Source organism: Thunnus albacares, chromosome 3, assembly GCF_914725855.1.
Source record: "Thunnus albacares chromosome 3, fThuAlb1.1, whole genome shotgun sequence".
Lineage (NCBI taxonomy): Eukaryota > Metazoa > Chordata > Actinopteri > Scombriformes > Scombridae > Thunnus > Thunnus albacares.
The window spans coordinates 13,151,794-13,171,329 of record NC_058108.1 but is presented as its reverse complement, the minus strand read 5'-3'; the positions used below and the strand labels follow the sequence as shown (position 1 = coordinate 13,171,329).

The following is a 19,536-nucleotide window of genomic DNA, read 5'->3' as shown; positions in this document are numbered from 1 at the left end:
AAGATTTTAATAACTTTTCATCACAAAGGTCTTTAGTTCTTTAAAATACAACGCCTGCACAGGGCAAAAACTGTAGAGTAAATTGAAAATGGCTGACTTCCTGTTGGACTTAGGGTGCGGCTCCAAGAGGCTTTTTTGTGCGTCTGTACATAATACATGTGTCTACCAAATTTCATTCATGTACGTTAAATTTAAAGGTGGGGGGTTTCATTTGAAGTTTTCTAGGGGGCGCCCTCGAGGCATTTTGCCACACACCTACCCAAGACCTATAAAATATTACATTTTTCACTACTTCTGATGCACGTGCAAACTTTGAATTTTCGAGCACGTTAAGGAATAATAATAACGATTCCTTCAAATACAACAGTGCCTTGGCGCCGTTCGGTGCTCGGCCGTGATGGATAAAGGTCACAGTGTTTGAGGAGGAGGAGGAGGAGCAGTGTGGTATAAAATGTGAAGGATTGTTTACATTAATCTGCCAATCACCTGGACTGCTCAGTGGCCATGTTGCAACTCCTACTAGAGTTCTTCCTACTTCTCGTGAAGGCGGCTGACTGTCTGTGAAGGTTTTGGTTTCCCTCTTGATATTAGAAGCACTGGTAAATTATCGCAACTTAGTCCGCTTGAACTTTGAAAACCAAATGCAGGCAGCCAGTTTTATCGCTGCGGTGCGGAGAGGATGCACGCAGACCTTCAGACGACCTCAGCTGCTTGCTTCCTCTTCGATGGTGAGACTTCAACAACGTCCACAAACTAACAATTTGACTATTTTTATTGTTTATTAGGTTAGTGTTGCGTTTACTGTCGCGTCGTATTTCAGAGTCAGGACGCCTACAAAGCACCTGTAGCTTCCTTTTCTTTGTTTCTGTTCAAATAAAGAATTTGATACACCCTCCTTCAGTAGCACAAAGTAAGCTGGTAAAGTACAATCTGCAATTCATGTCAGAAAGTTAGTGTATCTTTCTGAGTTGTTTATGGTCAGCTGGTGTCATAAATTATTTTGTATCAGTAAATCAGCCTGCTGGTTAAACATGTAGCTTTCTTGTTGTATTTCCAAACATGTCTGCCGTGAGTTCATTGTTGTTTTGTGTTTAGGTATTGAGGAATCCTCCAGAGCTCCACATGTGATGGTGCATTTTTTTATTTTTATCTTTTTGTCTTCCAGGTGCAGTGCTGCCTGCAGTCTACACAGGCTGTCCCTGCAGCCCGGCTGCCCTGCAGGGTCAGGCTGTCTGCTGGGAAACGCTACGCCTGGTGTTCTTGTGGACACAGCAAGAAGCAGGTCAGTCTGCACAGAGGGGAGGGGTTGCAGGTTTTAGAGGCAACCTGGAGCTCACCTAAGGCAGGATGCGAGTCATTTAGTCACCGCTTATTTAGAGCTTTCTATGTCCTGTTTGTGATCCCATCTGTTTTAAATTTGTTGCTTTTTTTTTTGAGGTACTGTTTGCTGGTGAAGACTTGAATTTCTTTCTGTGACCGTTAACAGTGTAATGCACAAACTGGTATGAAAGCAGTAAAGCTAGGCACAGTGGAGCAACAATAAAGCTGGCTGAGATCATTTATTAGGTTGAGGGGGGAAATTATTAATACTTTATGACAGTTAGTTTATTGACTTAAAGGATATGTTCACAATTTTTCAAGCCTGTCTTTAAACAATAGTTAAAAACAATACATGCCCAAATGAATGTTTACATAATGTTTTTCTTGTCATAATTATTCGTCCTGTTCATACTGACCATTAGAAGATCCCTTCATAATGCACTTACAATGTAAGTGATGGGGGACAAAATCCACAGTCCTCCTTTTGTGCAAAAATGTATTAAAAAGTTTATCTGAAGCTAATATGAAGCTTCAGCGTCCAAATGAGTCAAATAAAGTCAATATCTTTCAATATCTTTTTTGGAAGATTAGTTGTGTTGTAAGTATGCAACATAACTAAGATTCTCTTATCTGCGCCTATAAACACTCAGCTAAGATCCTTTGAATTATGGCCAAATGACTACTTGTAAGTCAGAAGAACAAACCTCAATATCACAAAATGTGCTGGCGTGTGCAGAGACCCCCAGTAATGGAAAGGAGAGAACCAAACAAAAAGTTAAATATAGTATAAAATTATATACACATATTTGTTTTGTTGTTTAAATCTACTGACAGCAAGATCTAACAGACTGGATTTGATTAAACATTTTACTTCATCACCCAGAAATCATGTAGGTTAACACAGTTGTTTGTGGGGGGGTTTCATGACATTCTGACTCGTCAAAGCAGCAAATGCACAGTTGACATTTGTCACATTAACAATAGATAAATGCAGCCCTAATTCATGTTATTAATTACCTGTGTTTTCCTGCTGTGAAATGTCTACATGTCTATACTGGCAGAAGATCTGATTAAACTCCAGAGAGTTTGCCAAATCCCACGTCTTAAACACAAATATATCCATATAAACCATTACACTATGTTTACCTGTACAGGCCCTACTAGGAAATAAGCAGCAAGATATTAAATTATAGCTAATCTTGTGTTGTTTGCGTGCTAAATAAACCAGTGATTACTGACCACATGAACACAAACACCAGGCACATGCAGCTTGGTCACATGTTGTTAAACTTGTACAACTTGTTTCCATCACAATTGCATAAGAATAGTGTTTTTTTATACAATCTAACCCTGTCATAATGATGTATTTGGTGGTCTGCTTCAGAGTATAAAATAATTAAAAAAGTCATCAGGCAATATTTTTTAAGAGATGTAAGATTAAAAACCTCTGTGAACTGATTGGAAGATGACATATTCTCTCTCTTTCCTCTCTGTCAGCCTTTCTGCGATGGAGCTCACAGGACAAACGCACCGAGCTTCTCTCCACTCCGCTTCACCCCCGACAGAGACAGGACAGCCATGCTGTGTGCCTGTAAGCAAACAAAAAACGCGCCCTACTGCGATGGCTCGCACCTTAAGGTCATCTTCCAGGATTTAGTGAAGTCGGTGAAAAGCGTGTTTAAATGAGCAGAATTCAAGATGTCTGCCCTGCGGAGCCAAGGAGTAATAAAAAGGGAATTTAAACAGAAAAACGATGACTTCAAGAGTTATGTTGTCTCAACAGAAGCACAGAGGCTGTGAGGATCAACAGCATCTGCTTGTTTTTGTTGGGAGGATGTAATAATGTCCAGATACCCTGCATTTATTTATCCTCTCCATACTTGTCAGACTGATACTTTGTTTGCACTAATTTTTATTAAAATGTCTTTTGTAAACTACATTCTCATACAAATTCACAACCCATTAAAATGCTTCAAAAACTATTTTTGTGTTGCATCAAAGACCAGCAGTGGAAGAAGTACTCAGATCCTTTACTTAAGTAAAAGTAAAGACAAGAAGACAAGAATGTAAAAATACTCCATTACAAGTAAAATTATTTTATTTAAAATACTACTTAAGTTGCAGTACAGAAGTATTATTAGCGAAATTTACTCAAAACTACTTGTGTTGTATTTTGGGGGGGTAAAAACTGGTGAGATATTGCATCCTTTAAACTTCTATTGAAGTGAAACCATGTGACAAGTTTAGAGGGGAAATGTGTCTCTGGTGGAACTGCTAATAACTCAGACATCTGAAACATGACAAGGAGCCACAACTACACTGATTCTATACAAGAGCTCATAAGACAAAAGCTTATTTGTACAGCACCTTCCAACAACAAGGCAATTCTAAGTGCTTTACATGAAACGTAGAGGAAACATAAAAAGACACCTTTTAAATAGAAATTGAAAAAGCTAAATTGTAAAAAAAAAAAAAAAAAAATAAGCTGAAATATAAGGATAAGGATAAAGAGGAGAATGAAAAATGCCCCAAAATTTAATCTAATAAAAGACACAGAGAATCTTCAGCCATGATTTAAAAGAACAGAGAGTTGCAGCAGACCCTCAAGTTTCTGGGAGTTTGTTCCTGACATGTGGTGCATAGAAACTGAATGTACTTCAAGGTTAGAAGCAGCTGGTTTAATCTTTAACAATGTGTATTTTATTCATTTTGTTTGTGGGGGTTTTTTTCCTGACCATGTTTTATTTTCAATTTAAATCTGAAAAGTAAATAGTAACTAAAGCTGTCAGATAAAAAGTATAATAAACTTAGCACAAAAAGTAAGGAAATTTGTGTTTGGTAGATTATTTTGTTGTTGTAATGTGTCTTCTCCACACTTTGACCCTATGAGGGTCTGGGCAGTGAGCCGTTGGCCATATCGTCCTGCAAACCTTGACTGCAAATCTATAGAAGACAGCCTACGGTACCTAAGTGCTGACAGGGTGAGGAAACTGTCTTCTTTGGACACCCACTTTGCAACCTGTCTCTGACATCCCGCATTATATGGAGCTTGGCCTTCACTTTGGAGATGGTACTAGGGCTCACTCCAAATAATGCCGCAACTTGGTTTTGCGGAACACCAGCTTGATGTTGCCCTATCCAGATCAGTCAAATGTGGCATGCCTATTCTTGGAGTAGACACCTACCGACCACTGTAGCAGGGCCCATGCATACCAGAAGCTCAAAACAAGAGTCAGTAGCAACAGCAAGCTGTTTGGCATTGGCAGAGAAGATTTGGCAAATTTTTCATGGGCACAACCCACATACTCGGCTCTGCTGCTCATCCCACAAATGCATGTTCCTTACAAATGTGGCACCACTTAAAAGGGAAATAAACAGGCTTTCCAACGGTATAAGATTTATTGCCAAGAAGCATTGTTACAACAAAGAAATAATCTACCAAACATAAATTTCCTTACTTTTTGTGCAAAGTTTATTTCCCTCTGAAGTGTAGTGGAGCAGACTTAACATAGAAAACTGAAGCAGACCTTCCACTTCTAGATCATTTTGAAGAGACCTGAAAATGCTATAAAATGTTCTGTCAATTTTTTTTGTCTTTCAACTAGTCTTCCAAAAAAGATGATAGAATTCTATGACATGCTTAATTGTTGCATTTATTTATGTATTTATTTTCCATGACCTAGACTGTCAAATTTCTGGACACTTCATCTCAAAAATATTGATATTCACCCTTTTAAAAACCACTGTGCAACTTTTGTAAAATGTAAATGTCATAATGCACTTCTTCCAGAGAACATGACCTCTCTGTCCTCAGTGGTAGCCACAGCCTGGGTTTGAAGGTCCATGCTGAATAATCCTGCAGTGTTTTATTTCTTCTTTTCTTGACTATCTCTGTCAGTCTCCATTAAAATCAATGCAGACCGCTCAGCTGCTGTCACGTGACTCTTCAGGAAGCATCTCTATCCAATCACCTCGCCGGCTGATCGCTGTTAGGTTGTGACGGTCAGATCCTGCACTGCTTTTCCACAGTGTTTGTGTTTTCTTTCACTGACCTATTTGTTATTTTCTGCGGCTGTGACGTCAAAGCGGATTTTCTCTGAACCACGTCACGGTTACGTCATGTTGTGTGGATGACCGCGGGTCTGTTATTGTGGAAACATGAATACGCTGGTGACCAAACTAGACCACAAATGGATCAGTTTAACTTTCAGACAACCTTGGATAACCACTATGGTAGCTCTCAAGGTAACTTTAAGTCCTTGTATTAGCGATATAAGCTTTAGTAAACATGACGTCAGACTGACTCATAAGTCTTAACTAGCAAACATATGTCGATTTTTTTGCTCTGTCGACCGATGTTATATCATTTAAACTGTTTGACTGTTTCCAGAAATGTTTCGAGAGACAGAAAGTAACTGTAATGTACACCTGAGTATAATGTTGAGGTAGTTAAGTGGTACTTAAAACATGCAAGACTTAAACGACACTTATATAGCCAGCTAACAGTAGCCTATAGGAAGCAGTGTGTATAGAGAGTATAGTGCCACCTACTGTATAACATTGAAACCTCTGCACAGCTGTTTCCAATCACAGCCTGATTAAACCTTTCCTCAGGGCTGCCTTGGCTTGACTGCCTCACTCATGTTAGTTTTATTACAGTTGGGAACAATTAGCCTGCAGCTTTGATAGGCCTTTTTCACAGCAGACATTTCGACTCGTCAAAGTAGGAAAAGTACAGGTTTTGAAGGTGTTAGCTATGACAGTGAGGCATCATGCACTGTAGCAAGACAATGAAACTGAAGCAGCTAAATGGAATTCAGCCATCGTTTTTAATTGATCATTTAATTGATACACCTGTGTTTTTCCTACTATGACGTGTCAAAATGTCTTCTGTGAAAAAGCACTGTTCTTGTGAGTTGGGTGACCAACACATTCTCAGCAGAGCTCGACACATCTTCAACCTAGAAAAATAGGTCTGATGAGATAAAATAATTGAAGCTGACAGCCTTCATTGAAGCATTGCTTAAATGCACCTGCACATCTACGCAGGTGTTTTCACTCATTCTTGCTAATGAGATTAAAGCTCAGTTTAATGTTGAGTTGAGTGTCATTCATAAGAAATGCATTTTAAAATAAATGTTTATTTACACCACCTTAAGAATGCAATACTCTCTCGACCCTAGCGAACTGATATTTACATTTAAAGAAACTGAGCGCTCTGTGTACCACTGTCCACAGGTCCATCTCTCCACACTTCCACCAGAACCTGTCATCCCCTCTAAGAAGCCTTTCAAAGTGGAGCTTGTTGGTGGGAAGCGTTACTCCTGGTGCACCTGTGGACACAGCAAGAAACAGGTAAAACCACCTATGACCTTGTAGCTGAGCCAGATTTTGTTATCTTATTTTGTTTCTTTATTTTCCCTTAAGTCCCTATCTTTCGTTGTTGTGAACTTCCCCAAAATTGAGTCCCCACCTATAAATAGGTTCCTACCTTATCGGTTTCTATAGCATACCTTTTTGTTCCCCTGGGACGTTATCTTGGAGTTACACCTCTGAGCTCAGCTTCAGTGAGCGCGTATGGGTGGAGCTGAGTGGTGGAGAGATGCAGATGACTTGTGATGTGTGACACCTGTGTTTTCTTTTTATTGTGAAGAATAAATCCCCCACATCCTCACCTCTCGTGTGTGTTTAGCTACGCAACACAATGCGGAACAACGAGAGCAGGAATCCGTCTGTTACTTATCTTGTGTTGCTCTTGTCTGAAGTACACAAAAGTACATCCTGTATATTCTCTGATCACTTCTTATTCTTTCAGCCTTTCTGCGATGGAGCACACAAAACCAAAGCCCAGGGCCTGTTCCCACTACGCTTTGTCCCAGAAAAAGACACCACAGTTTGGTTGTGTGGATGCAAGTACACAAACAACCCGCCCTACTGTGATGGCACGCACAAACAGGACTTCATCGTGTCTGCCCCGCTACATCAACACACTGATTCTTAAACAAGGAGGATTATTGCAGAGTGATTTCTGTTTGACTGAGAGACAAACAGACAGACCTCAGTCCTGATCTGGGAGAGTAAACCTGCGCTCTGGTTGTAGAGGCAGAGCATAAACATCGGTGTTGCAGTCATGTTTTTGTAGATCATGAAAGCAACACACACAACATGACCATGAAGTGTTTAAATCTTGTGTGTTGACAATATTTCATCTGTGCTTGACAGAGGAGAGAGTAGAAGTAAAAAGTCCTTAACCTCAGTCCTCCTTACTCTCTGTCTTTTAAATGACAGAGAGTGTTGCTTTAACAGTAGGGATGGGTGATATGATTTACTGTAAGATGATAGAAATTAGTCCACTGGTAGAGATTTTGCTTTGCCATTATACTGTAGTATCTGTCTCTTTTAATAAATGGTTGTAATTTCATCCTGCATGCAGAGTCTGTGGTAGTGCAGAATACTTACAATTCACTCCATAAATTAGCAAACTGGCAGGACCGTAGCCTCTCTTCTGGATATAAAGTCCAGAAATTATTGATTATTGAGGAGCTTCTGTTTGCACAAATTTTCCAGTCAGGTAGTCTTACCTGCAGAATATGCAGTGAAGCATTGATTGTCAGACAGGTGTTGATTGAGCCAAATGAATTGACACTGACAAGTAGTGTAAACCCTCTGATTTAAAAATGAAATATTTTATTTTATGTTAATATCAGAATTTCAGTAATGATCAATAGTCTTTATATCTGGTTGCCAAAGATGTCAATCACTTACTGTTACTATACTGTACTGTATCAGCCATTTGCCTTGTAGAGAGAGAAGACGAGAGGGAGGGAGAGGAATGTTTTATGGCATTGAGTATTTCTAGTAAAATCAAGAGAAAAAGCAGCAATTACAAATTACATTTTTTTGTGTGGCTACCATTGATGAAAAGGTTAAAAATCCCTAAAGTAAGACATTTAAGATGTAAGAAACAGGCTTCTTAACAGTGCAGCACCTAATAAAGGACGACTGCACTCAAAGACTAAATGTTAAGGTGTGAGAGAACCGAGCCTCTGCATGCTTAGGTCTAAGTATTTATTAAAGGAAGAAAGAAAGCACTTTTGGTATCAACCTTCATCAGGGCAAATAGCAGGACAGAGACATACTGACATATAATAGTTTTGCACAAAAACAAACACATGTGTAAAGGACATGCGTGTTTCTCCATTTCTTCACGCAACAGCTTTGCGACAGTAAGATTAAGTCATGTACACTGAAATTTCAATCAGTTCTCAAAAACTCAAAACAGCTGGTGTATGAGCCTTGATGTAGAAACGGCTGCAATGATTTTGGTGAAAAACATTGATGTACTGTATAATGTTGTTTTGGACCTCTAGGTAGAATATACAGAGTGTTCTTTGTGTATCATCCACCAGGCAGCTTTTCACATGAACTACTGACACTTAGCTGTATGTGATAACACAGTGAACCTCAAAAAAGGACATAGCAGAACAGGGTTTTCTGATTCAAACATGCTGCTTCACTACATAGCTTGATGGAAGAGAAGTTCTTTCTTTAGTAATTACTAAATCACGTCTTTCAATGTCAAAACTGCTGTTTCACATTCATGCAGAACCTGATAAGAGTGAAAGATAAGGGGATTTTTGCCTGTTTAGTGTGTGTCATCCAAACAGAGCAGAGACCGGCTGAATTACTGGTCATATCAAATCTGATGTGTCAAAGGTCAAAGTCACTTTTCTCTAATCATTTCTGCTGAGTTTCAGTTTATTACTTAAAAGCTCTGACATTTATATGGGACAACAAAAAAATGAAATCTAGTCTGTTCTTTGAAAATGTTGCTATGATGACAGTGACCTTTGCACTTTGCAAGGTGACTCTGTACAAAACTGCATGGAAAGAAGATTAATGATTGTTATTATTATATAATGTACCCTGAATTATTTAACTGGTCAAAGTCATGTTTTAATCTCTAACAGAACTGCCTGATTCTATTAAACACTGTCTGTGAAATAAAACTCGTTTAAATGTTGAGCAAAGCTTCATGTTCGTTTGTTTTGTTACCATCAGTGTTTGCTGTGTACACAACAATATGCTCCTGGAAATCATAAACAGGACACTCAGGTCAGAAAAACCTAGCAAGTAAACATTTTATTTACCTAAAACATGCACATATGGCTGATAAAAAAGTATCATTGTTTGTTGAACAGAAACAAAAGGAATGTTGAAATTTATGGAACTACAACATACATGGCCAAATATTCAAATCCCTTTTGAGTTCTTCCGACTGCCATGAGAGAACGTACATGGTCTGCTGACAAACATCTGCTTGTGAGCATGGTAGTGCTTGGAATTTAGGAAATGTTTCTCCTGCTGGAAAATACTTCTCGGTTTGGATTGTGTGATCTGACCTACAGAAAGTGCATCAACAGTTATGTAATGTACGTGTTACCTGATGAGCGGTTGCTTATACTGGACACTTATACAGCAGTTACTAAAATGACCGTCCAAGGGCAAGGATTCAGCTTTTTTCTTTCTTTTTTTTTTTTTTTTTTTTTTTTACATCCAACTTCCGCAGTGGTTTGCACTGCAATGCTTTTCAGCATTTTGTCACGTTTTATGGAAGCCAAATCAAAGTTGATGGGACTATGGAAATGAAACAGACCCACTGCATATACAATACAAAACGATTACAATATCTTGTATAAAAGATAAGTTTATACATATGTATGCACACATGCTCACATTTGATACATACTGTACAGTTTGTATGTGTGCACTGTTCTAGTCTAACACACATAAACACACACGCACACGCACGCACACGCACACACACACATACATACAAGTGTCTATTTGGCTGCACTTTTCAGTCTTTCCTGCTGAAATATGATAACAGTAATCTGCCTCCCGTTTGTCCAGAAGGAAGGAGGCTCACGCTAGTCTTTTTGCTCTGTAGAAAGAAGGGAGCAATTCAAACACTGTCCTCCCTGCAGTCCTGTGCACGCATTAGGTCGTAGGAGGCAAACCGCTTTTGTCACCGCCCCTCGCCTCCTCTTTGCTGGCCCCAGAGCTCGTACCGTTGACAGTCACCTTCCGAGCGTTGGCGCCCTGTTTGGAGGCGAGAGTGTGTCGCTGAGTGTTGTTGGGCACAGTGGTACCGTTGGAGCTTTGGATGGCGGGGGGGAGGTTGTGGGACGCAGGGCTGGACTGCGAGGAGGCTCGGGGCGGCTGGGCTGCAGCAGGACTGTGGACTTTGTCGCTCTGGGAGTCGCTCTCTGACGTCGGGCTGGTGTTGACGCCGTCAGAGTGGCCCTGTGCGGCGGACTGGGACGGCCTCCTGCGCTTCCGAGTGGGTTTGACCAGATACTGCAGCGGGATGGGTCCGGTCTACACAGAGGTACACACACTATTAGCACTGCTGAGAGGTGCACGGCCTCTAAAATACATCAATATATGGGCAAATTTACAGACGAGGACCACAGAGACCAGTCAAATTATTCTTATTGTCAACAAATCTCATGAAAAGACCAGAACATCAACAAACTGATTCTACTATCAAGTATTATCTGTGGCGCCAAAGTCTGATACATCTTATTTCTCTGTGCCATACAGCTCCAATTTCTGTCAAAAAAAAAAACTGTGGGCCACGCTGATACCCTGGATGACATGTTCCTTCATGACCATGAACATGGGCTCTGTAGTTTATTTTTAAATCAGTCCCACATACACCATCCTGCTGCTAGAAATACTAGCGCGACAAATGTGTATTAATTCGCTGCTGAAAATAGTCCCCGACACATGCACTATTTACTCCTGTTTGAACGGTGCTTGTTAAAAACTACGATGCCCAGCTGTTTCAGGGAATTACTGAGTCTTTTTTTTAAAAAAGTTAAATATATGGTTTTGACACATTTTTTAAAGATTTACATCTTCAGAGGGACCTAATTGGATTGAGGCAAAGAGGGAGGCTGATATTAGCTATTAGATATATTATAACATCAATCCCAGTTCACTCTGTCAACCCAGGACTTTCTAAACTCACTCACTTGCACTCAGCTATGAAGGGGGCAGTAATGCCAGTTGTTTACATTTAACAATAGTGTCAGCCGTTTTTCAAAGATTTTTCCAAAGTTTATAGGCTATATCCTACCTAACCCAGGCAGTTTATTCCAGTACAGGATGCAGATCAACAGAGCTAATCCTTTATACTGAATTCAGCTTTAGCTTTATATGTATTTTAACTTTTTTTGTCATGTGGTGGTGCAGATTGGAGTAGGAACTGGTTTGAAATCTAACCAAAATCTGAAAAGCAGAAAAGCATTCACAAGCTATGTTGTGAAATTCAAACCAGCAAGTAAATGAAACACAGAACTTAGTGAAAACTGAGAATCATAGGAATATGGTCATTTCTTGCACCAAAAAATTTAAAACAAAACAAAAAAAAAAAAAGCATTTGGTTGCTCATGTTCAGGATATTGCAGTTTCTCACAAACACTTCAATGCACCAAACAAGGAAGAGTTTTCTAACAACTCCATCACCAAGAATCCATCCATCTACATGTTCACTGGGCAGGGTTACATGAACAGCTCCCATTGGCTGCCTCATACGTAATCAATCCAAACACACAAAGTGTATCAAGTATGCTTGACTTGCATTTGTACATGAACGTCCTAAAATCACTACAAACAGGAGAAGCAGCTCGTCTTACTGTTAAATGATTACATTACCTCACTTATAACCATTACATAGACTCATTATTGATTCCTCTCTCATTTCTATTTGTTTGATCAAATCTTACCCAGACACCTATGATTTACAACATCTATATCAGTGTTTTCTTATGACATGAACACTGAATACTCCATCACACAGTATCATGTAAGGAAACCATGCAGCCAACTGGAAACACACAAGTGATCATCACAATCCAGGTTTAATAAATGTTTGAGCTCCACAGTAGAAAGGTATGAAAGCTGTCACTCACCCGTCTCCACTCGTAGAAGTAGGCAATATCCATTAGTGTGTAGTAGTCCTTCAAGGGCTCATCCCCATACAACACCTCCACCTGGAACACACAATCACACCATTTAAATGCAACATTACCAGCAGAAAACAACCAAAACACATTTGTTATTCTGCAGTGTGACCTGCTTAGTGGTAATGCACGAATGTAAGTATGTTTTAACTGAAGTACCCGATATTCTGTGCCAACATTAATTATCTGTGAAATGGAGCTGCGACAATTAGTCGACTAATTGATCAATCAACAGAAAATTCATCAGCAATAGTTTGTTAATTGATTAATCATTGAGTTTTTTTAAGAAAAAAAATGTACAAATTCTCTTATTCCAGCTTCTCTTTTAGTCTTCTATGGCAGTAAATTGAATATCTTTGGATTGTGGACTTTTTCCACCACTTTCACCACTAATCGATTAATCAAGAAAATAATCGACAGATCAATCGGTAATGAAAATAATCATTAGTTGCGGCCCTAATGATCTAATTCCACTGTGATTCATCATTTTTAAGACAGAAATTGACATCTTTGATCAAGGACAAGTCAAAGGAGCCTAGTGGACAATACTTTTTTATCAAGGTACCATTGGATTTACCGTAATTACTAAGTTTCCAACCTGTATATACCGTTCACATCAACATCTGAGTTGTAATGTCCGAATGGGAAAGTTTTTCCTGAAAGCTCCGATAGATCTGATTTGGCTCTGAATGATATGGAAGTGCCAGAAAAAGCAAACAAATAAGGATGCCTCATGTCAGCCAGAGTCTGTGGTTAATGGTAATTGAACGCTAACTCGACAGATATAGGACTTTGATGACCATGCACAGTATTTTCCAACCATCATGACGATGCTTGTAAAATGCTCAGAGTCGCAAATCTTTCCCATCGCCGCCTTTCATCCTTTACAGTTTAGGTTTTACTTTGCCAGAATCAGAGTTTTTTCTTGCGTCTGGGTGCAGCGTGTGTGATTACCCTGTAGTTGCTGGGTATATCCATCTTGCTTCTGAGAAACTTTGCTAAGTGCATGACGGACATGGCTGCCGGGCACTGCAGGAAGCGTTTACCGTTGGACTGAGAACAAAGAAAAGAGCAGCAGGGAGACACAAATCCAGGGTGAGGACCAGGAAACCACATTAAACAGGTAAATCAAGTGTGAAGGCTTCAGCTACTGCTTTACTCATCTGTTATTCTACACTGAAATCAGCCTTTACCTTGTCTCCATCCATCTCTGCACGCTGCCTCTCATTATTTCTGCAGGAACATTTTAAATGCAAAGAAGGGGGGGGGTTAAAAAACACAGAACATAGAGATCATCATATTCAGAAAGACATATTGCAGGTGTGATGATTGGCACCCCTCCCCTCCCTCCCCTCCCCCCCACACACAGGGTGGTCACACAACTCTTATTCCCACATATTACTTCCACTACTAATTTCTGATTAAATACGACTCGTGCATGCATATTTTAGTGAATCTTCTGTCTCCTTCGCTTTTTGCACGGCCAGATAATGACGATTCATTGTTTTCACACCTGCCTCAGCAGCGACTTTCCAGTGAACAGACCAAACGTTAATAATTTTCACTCCCATTTTCAGTGAAAAAAAAAAGAAAAGAAAAAAAAAGAAAAGAAAAAAAAAAGAAAAGAGCGACTCACTTGTTCCTCTCGTAGAACTGTATGGACAGACTGATGATTTCATCCTCTGCTATGTTAAACGTCTCCACCACTTCCCCTGGTTCCAGCACACGATTCTCTGCGTAGAAATCCCTCCTCCGTTTCATCTCATCTGAGGGAAGCAGACAAGAAAAATAAGCATCCGCCGACACCGAAATGCTTCGTAAAATAGGAAACTAAGACGAAGGCTGAGTTTGAACCGCTCCAAGATGTTTTACTTCACTGAAGGAAGATGGTCTTACCTTTGAATAACCCTGGAACGAGCTTATAAACAATATCTTGTAGAGTTTTGTCCGCTCTAGAAATAAATTAAATTAAATAATGTTATTAAGTACAATACACATTGCCAGTGCATTTAAAAAAAAAAAAAAAAAACCCTGATAAAACCCATTCTTGCTGACCTGATGCTGAGCTGTGGACATGTCTTATGAACCTGGACGTCACATCGAGGGCAGAACTTATTTGTCTCCAGGAAGGCAACGATGCATGTTTTACAAACTGTGCAGACAGAGCGGACACAGACAGATGTGAAAACACTGCATCGCTACTGGTGTTAATGTGTAGTTCATTTATCAACAACATATGCGCAATCTAACGTAACCCAATATAATGCATTACTATCTTTGATACACTTTTGCATATAATTTAAATATAATGAAATCAGTTCATCACCAGCCTCCACAGTTTACACCATGAGCCAAATCAACACAATGTCAACAACAATTTGACATTATAACTTTCAGGTGCATTGCAGGATTAATGTTATTGTACATGTGGATGTTCTGTGTGATCTCAGAGTGGAGGTGGTCTACTACTCAATAAGCCTCGTGTTTTAATAGGAACATTAAGGTGGGGTCACAGTATATCCTCACCTCCTTACAACCACAGTATGTGCAGGAGCTTAAAGAGTTTAATGAAAACACTGTGCATGCATGTAAGGTAATGCTTTCTGTAGGAACTCACAGGAGTGCAGGCACTCTACGATGGTGGTAGCATCAACTAAGTAACCAGCGCACAGCGGGCATGTGAGGTGTGGATTCAGATCTGTGATTTTAATCCGGTTGGGCTGCATTTTATCCATCTGGACAGATCTGCAGAGGAAACAAATAACAACATGAGACGTTCTCGTTACACGGCAGGGCACAGTAGCATGTATGTAAATGTTCATAATGCTTGTTGAGACTATTAGTTCTCTCCCATATGGTCAATGAGTGCTGCCACACAGCTCCCTCAGACAATGTCTGCAGCTCGTCCTTGGGACAGCAGGTTGTGAGCTCACAACAAAGAGAGCTGATGGCCAACAAATACAAGTGTAATGACATGTTATAACGATAAATAAGGCTGAGGGCAGGAGCCGTGCAGCTGAATGCAGGCTGTGTGCTGGTACACAGCAGCCGACTATTGAATAGCCCCTGTGTGGCCTCATCTTGTGCATCAGCTCAGCTCCTCGACCAGCGGACCAACAAAGAGCGTTTCCATTTCTGCGGAGCTCCGACCGAGAACCACAACCAAACACATCCAGTGAAAACACCAACACTGAGGGGGGTGCAGAGCCACAGAAACTCACACTGGTACACAAAGCAGCCATCTTAAATTCACTGACAGGGCTGTATCAGGAGGCGAACAAGAGAGACTGAAAATGTGACACCGTGCACTTTGTGTGCGCCTCAGCAAACAGCGGCGCGTCGCGCGCGATAAAGAGCGATCAGTTCCTACCTGATTACACATCAAAGTTTCCCTCTCCTCCCAACCAGGATCCAGGTAAATTATTTGGACTTGGACAGAATTTGCAGCAGCGCCAGAAAATGGCTTTTTTCAGCACCGTCAGAGGACTGCCCATTTTGGATCACGTGATATTATTTTGTCGCCTGGTTCACGGGGCATACAGGGTATCCACTGTCTCTACAGGCCCCGCTTACCTTCTCCTCATCCATTCATCCCGCACGGCCCGGGCATGACTTTTAGTTTGCATTCCACATTTGTTTAATTAATTTGTTTCAATAAGTCGCGCAAGATGCGACAGGATTAACCACGCCCTCCATTTGTCTCAATCTGAGTCAGAGATTTTGTCTGCAGAGGCCCTGCAGGCCTCATGTCCAGGGGCCCCTGCTCTGTTTCAAACACATGGAGATTGGCCAACCTTGCTCCGATTTCATTTGAGCTATTTTTTTTTTTAATTAAAAAAATCATAATATTCAAATTAAATATCTAGAAAATAATCAGAAACTTCAATAATAAACCATATATGATAATCATATACACAAGTATATATGGACAGAGAAACGTTATGTACAGCCTACATGGGGCAAATATTATAACTGTCAAATATGACAGTTGAGGTTATTTTTAGTGTAGTCTATAGGTAAAGTATAGGCTGAAATTCTAATAATTTAAACAATTCAGTGAAGCAAGTTGGTTTTTTTTAAATTATGTATTAAGTCAGTGTTTACCCATTTAAGGATACTATTCAGATATATACAATTACAAATAAAAATTCTTTTCCTAAAAAAAAAAATCAACTAGCTTGGTAACAATTCAATGAAATTACATCCTACTCCTTCTCCCTCATTTAAAAATACAGAATATATATGTATAGTTTAACAGCTGGACACAAGATGTCTCCTACTTTACTGTAAAGTCCATTTTAAACTCAGATTTAAGGTGAGCACAGAGAAATGTTCCCCCTTCAGCAGATGAATGTCAAAACAACCTTATAGTGTTGAACCCTCCACATATATTATTTTTTACACAGAAAATATCCACATGAAAGTACAATAAGCAAAACATATTTTTGAGTGGAAGGGGACTTTAAATGAGAATAAAAATCTGCACAAATTTACAGACATATAGGGCAGCAAAAAAATATGACGAGGTATAAAAACACTGAGTATCACCAGATGGTGTAATAGTAGATACTGTAAACTCTTGAAGAGTCAGCAGTCCCTTTAAGTACCAGTGTTTCTGCAGGGGGAGGCAGAGTCATCAAAACATTCATCTCCAACCCAGTGAGAGCCCTGGGGACAACTCGTAAAAATGAAATGAATACCAGGACTGCAGACTATAATGAGTTAAACATTTGTGACCGAAATAAATATATAAGTATAATAAAAAATGTTCTCAGAACTTACTTATAAATAAAGACAGTGCTGATGGGGTAGGAATTTGACAGACTGAACATTTGACAAGGTGAATATAGTGTACAGTGATAATTGCATCCTGGCAGTACAAGAAACAAATAAATTGTGTTGTCACAAATTGATTCTGTAAGGATGAAGATATGAAAGAACAAATGGTTAATTTCACAAAAAGGAAGGCCAAATTCATGCTAATGGGGATTATATTCCTTTGAGGTACCCTTGAACATGAAACAAACAACTAAAAACTATTACAGGTGTGTTTGGAACAGTCAAAATGAAAGCAGCAGCAGCTGAGATATCCTGACTCTTAGTCCATCATATGAGTCAAGCTTCAAACACACTGAATCTTACATCTCCTACAATAAAACATCTGTTAGTTAGACTCCCTGTCTGGTAAATGCCCGGTTTTTAATGCAGGCTTTCTGTTATCTCCAAACCCAATCCTAAATAACCCTGATGATGTCATCAGGGTTATTTTCTCAGGCTTTAAAGGCCTCTAAAGCCACAGAAGACATTATACATTTTCACAGTCTGAATAGTACCTCCTACACATACCCTTTACTCCCTTTATCTTGCAAGCAAAATGAGGGTAAAATCAGAGAATGGTCTTTAAAGTAGGTGTTTTTAGGTGAATTTCTAAATTTATTTAAATTTCACTTAACACAGATTTACTGAAATACCAGTGTGCTTCATCACATTTATGCCACATATATTACAAGTGAGGACAGTGGTGGAACCATTTGTGGTACATATCCAGTTAGTGAAGAACAGAAGAGTCATTTCACTTTGCAGTATTAGCAATTATTCCTCTTCTTAAAATAAAATCTTCACATTTAGAGTCACGTGAGAAAGTTTGTGACTAACAGTACTGTCTCTAACATAACATGCCACGCTTTATCCTACTGTCTTAATATCATCATGTCTTACCTTGTGAAATGAGTATTGCTCTGCAAAATATCATAGTCAGTGCAATACATGAGTGAATGTATCCCATGGCTCCTATACAATGTTGTCAGACCAGCAGCTGTGGAAACCTCAGGGAGTTCACGCTTAATTACATATTTTAAATTAGATTAATATTACAATCTTTACTGAGATTTTGCGTCTTTTGGGATCCTTACGTGACTGGTTAGATTTTGTGACCTGATTAGAAAACTGAGCTTTATTGCTGGTAATTTTTACCACGGTCATATTGTGAATTTTGTGTTGGTGAAGGTAAAGCCATGAAAGCATGTGGTCCCGTCTAAACATATTAGATATGGTCAAATTGTGATATGTGATAACAGAAACAGGTGCTCAGTAGTGTATAGATGTGTCTGTGAGATAACTCCTCACCTGTCAACATTTTTTCGCAGCTGAATCTCTTGTGTCACAGAATTTGACAGCAAAACATCTGTAACAACCAGGGCCATGGCTTCCACTAAGGACACAGATGTCCTTAATATTTTCTGAGAATGTTGCTTTTTAGCATCCAGAGGGAGTTCACTGTCTTCAGTTTAAAATTAATCAGCTTATGATGCCTCTTTATACAGATAAGTTTCACCATTTTATTTTTAAAGAGTCCCTCAAAACATGTTATAAGATATCTATAAAAAATACTCTTCTTTAAATAATAATGTGTGTCTGATACGGTTTCTCCACAAAAAAAGTTCAGTCACCTTGTTAAAATCCTTTGAATGACATCTCCTCCTTCTCCCTCATTAAAAATTCCAGAATCTATAAATATGCAAATATATTTCATCTAGTTTAACAGCTGGACACAAGATGTCTCCTACTTCACTGTAAAGTCCATTCTCAGTGTTTATGCACTGGAGGCTTCAAGTTTCCACATCACACTTGTATAAGTTTAATATTGGACCAGGATTGGCTTCCAAACTATGGACGTGGCCGAAAATATTGGTATCCTTCCATCTTTTTTTTTAAAAAAAAACAAAATTTTCTCTGTATTAAGTTGAAACTGACAGAAGTATATGGTATCCATCATTCTTTATTTCACATTGAATACAGCTGAAACTCTGCTTTTGATTTACAACTTAACATATTATTTAATATAATAAAACAAATGAAAATGGCATGGCCAAAAATATTGGTACCCTTAACTTAATATTTTGTAGCACAGCCTTTGGAGGCAATAACTGCAGTCAAGCACTTTCTGTAACCCTGAATAAGGTTACAACACCTCTTCACTGGTAGTTTGGCAAACTGCTCCAGTTCTCTCAGGTTTGATGGGTGCTGTCTCCCAACTGTGAGTTTCAGCTCTTTCCACAGATGTTCAATGGGATTCAGATCAGGACTCACGCAGACCACTTCAGAATGTTCCAACGTTTTCTTCTCGTCCACTGGGTGCATTTTGATGTATGTTTGGGGTCATTATTCTGCTGGAAGACCCATGTAC

The 19,536-nt window shown here is 39.4% G+C and overlaps 3 protein-coding genes across 4 annotated transcripts; 2 read left to right on the top strand and 1 right to left on the bottom strand.

The window, feature by feature from the left end:
- Positions 1 to 360: 360 nt before the first annotated feature.
- LOC122977724 (CDGSH iron-sulfur domain-containing protein 3, mitochondrial-like) lies at positions 361 to 3,302 on the top strand. The gene is made up of 3 exons (XM_044345559.1): positions 361 to 728; positions 1,166 to 1,282; positions 2,818 to 3,302. Exons 1-3 carry the CDS (start codon positions 642 to 644, stop codon positions 3,004 to 3,006), a joined length of 393 nt encoding a protein of 130 aa, XP_044201494.1. The 5' UTR covers positions 361 to 641; the 3' UTR covers positions 3,007 to 3,302.
- A 2,001-nt stretch (positions 3,303 to 5,303) lies between these two features.
- Positions 5,304 to 7,741, top strand: LOC122979229 (CDGSH iron-sulfur domain-containing protein 3, mitochondrial-like). 2 transcript variants are annotated; one of them, XM_044346513.1, is made up of 3 exons: positions 5,304 to 5,565; positions 6,559 to 6,675; positions 7,136 to 7,741. In XM_044346513.1, exons 1-3 carry the CDS (start codon positions 5,479 to 5,481, stop codon positions 7,319 to 7,321), a joined length of 390 nt encoding a protein of 129 aa, XP_044202448.1. In that variant the 5' UTR covers positions 5,304 to 5,478; the 3' UTR covers positions 7,322 to 7,741. The 2 variants fall into 2 exon arrangements, with proteins under 2 accessions (XP_044202448.1, XP_044202446.1); XM_044346511.1 differs by lacking the exon at positions 5,304 to 5,565 and having other exon boundaries at positions 6,426 to 6,675.
- Positions 7,742 to 9,436: 1,695 nt separating this feature from the next.
- Positions 9,437 to 16,052, bottom strand: LOC122979227 (polycomb group RING finger protein 2-like). The gene is made up of 9 exons (XM_044346509.1): positions 15,721 to 16,052; positions 14,968 to 15,095; positions 14,406 to 14,502; positions 14,247 to 14,302; positions 13,987 to 14,116; positions 13,544 to 13,583; positions 13,305 to 13,403; positions 12,300 to 12,380; positions 9,437 to 10,701 (listed from the first exon to the last, which is right to left on the bottom strand). The coding sequence occupies exons 2-9, from the start codon at positions 15,083 to 15,085 to the stop codon at positions 10,321 to 10,323; spliced, it is 1,002 nt and encodes a 333-aa protein (XP_044202444.1). The 5' UTR covers positions 15,086 to 15,095; positions 15,721 to 16,052; the 3' UTR covers positions 9,437 to 10,320.
- Positions 16,053 to 19,536: the final 3,484 nt, after the last annotated feature.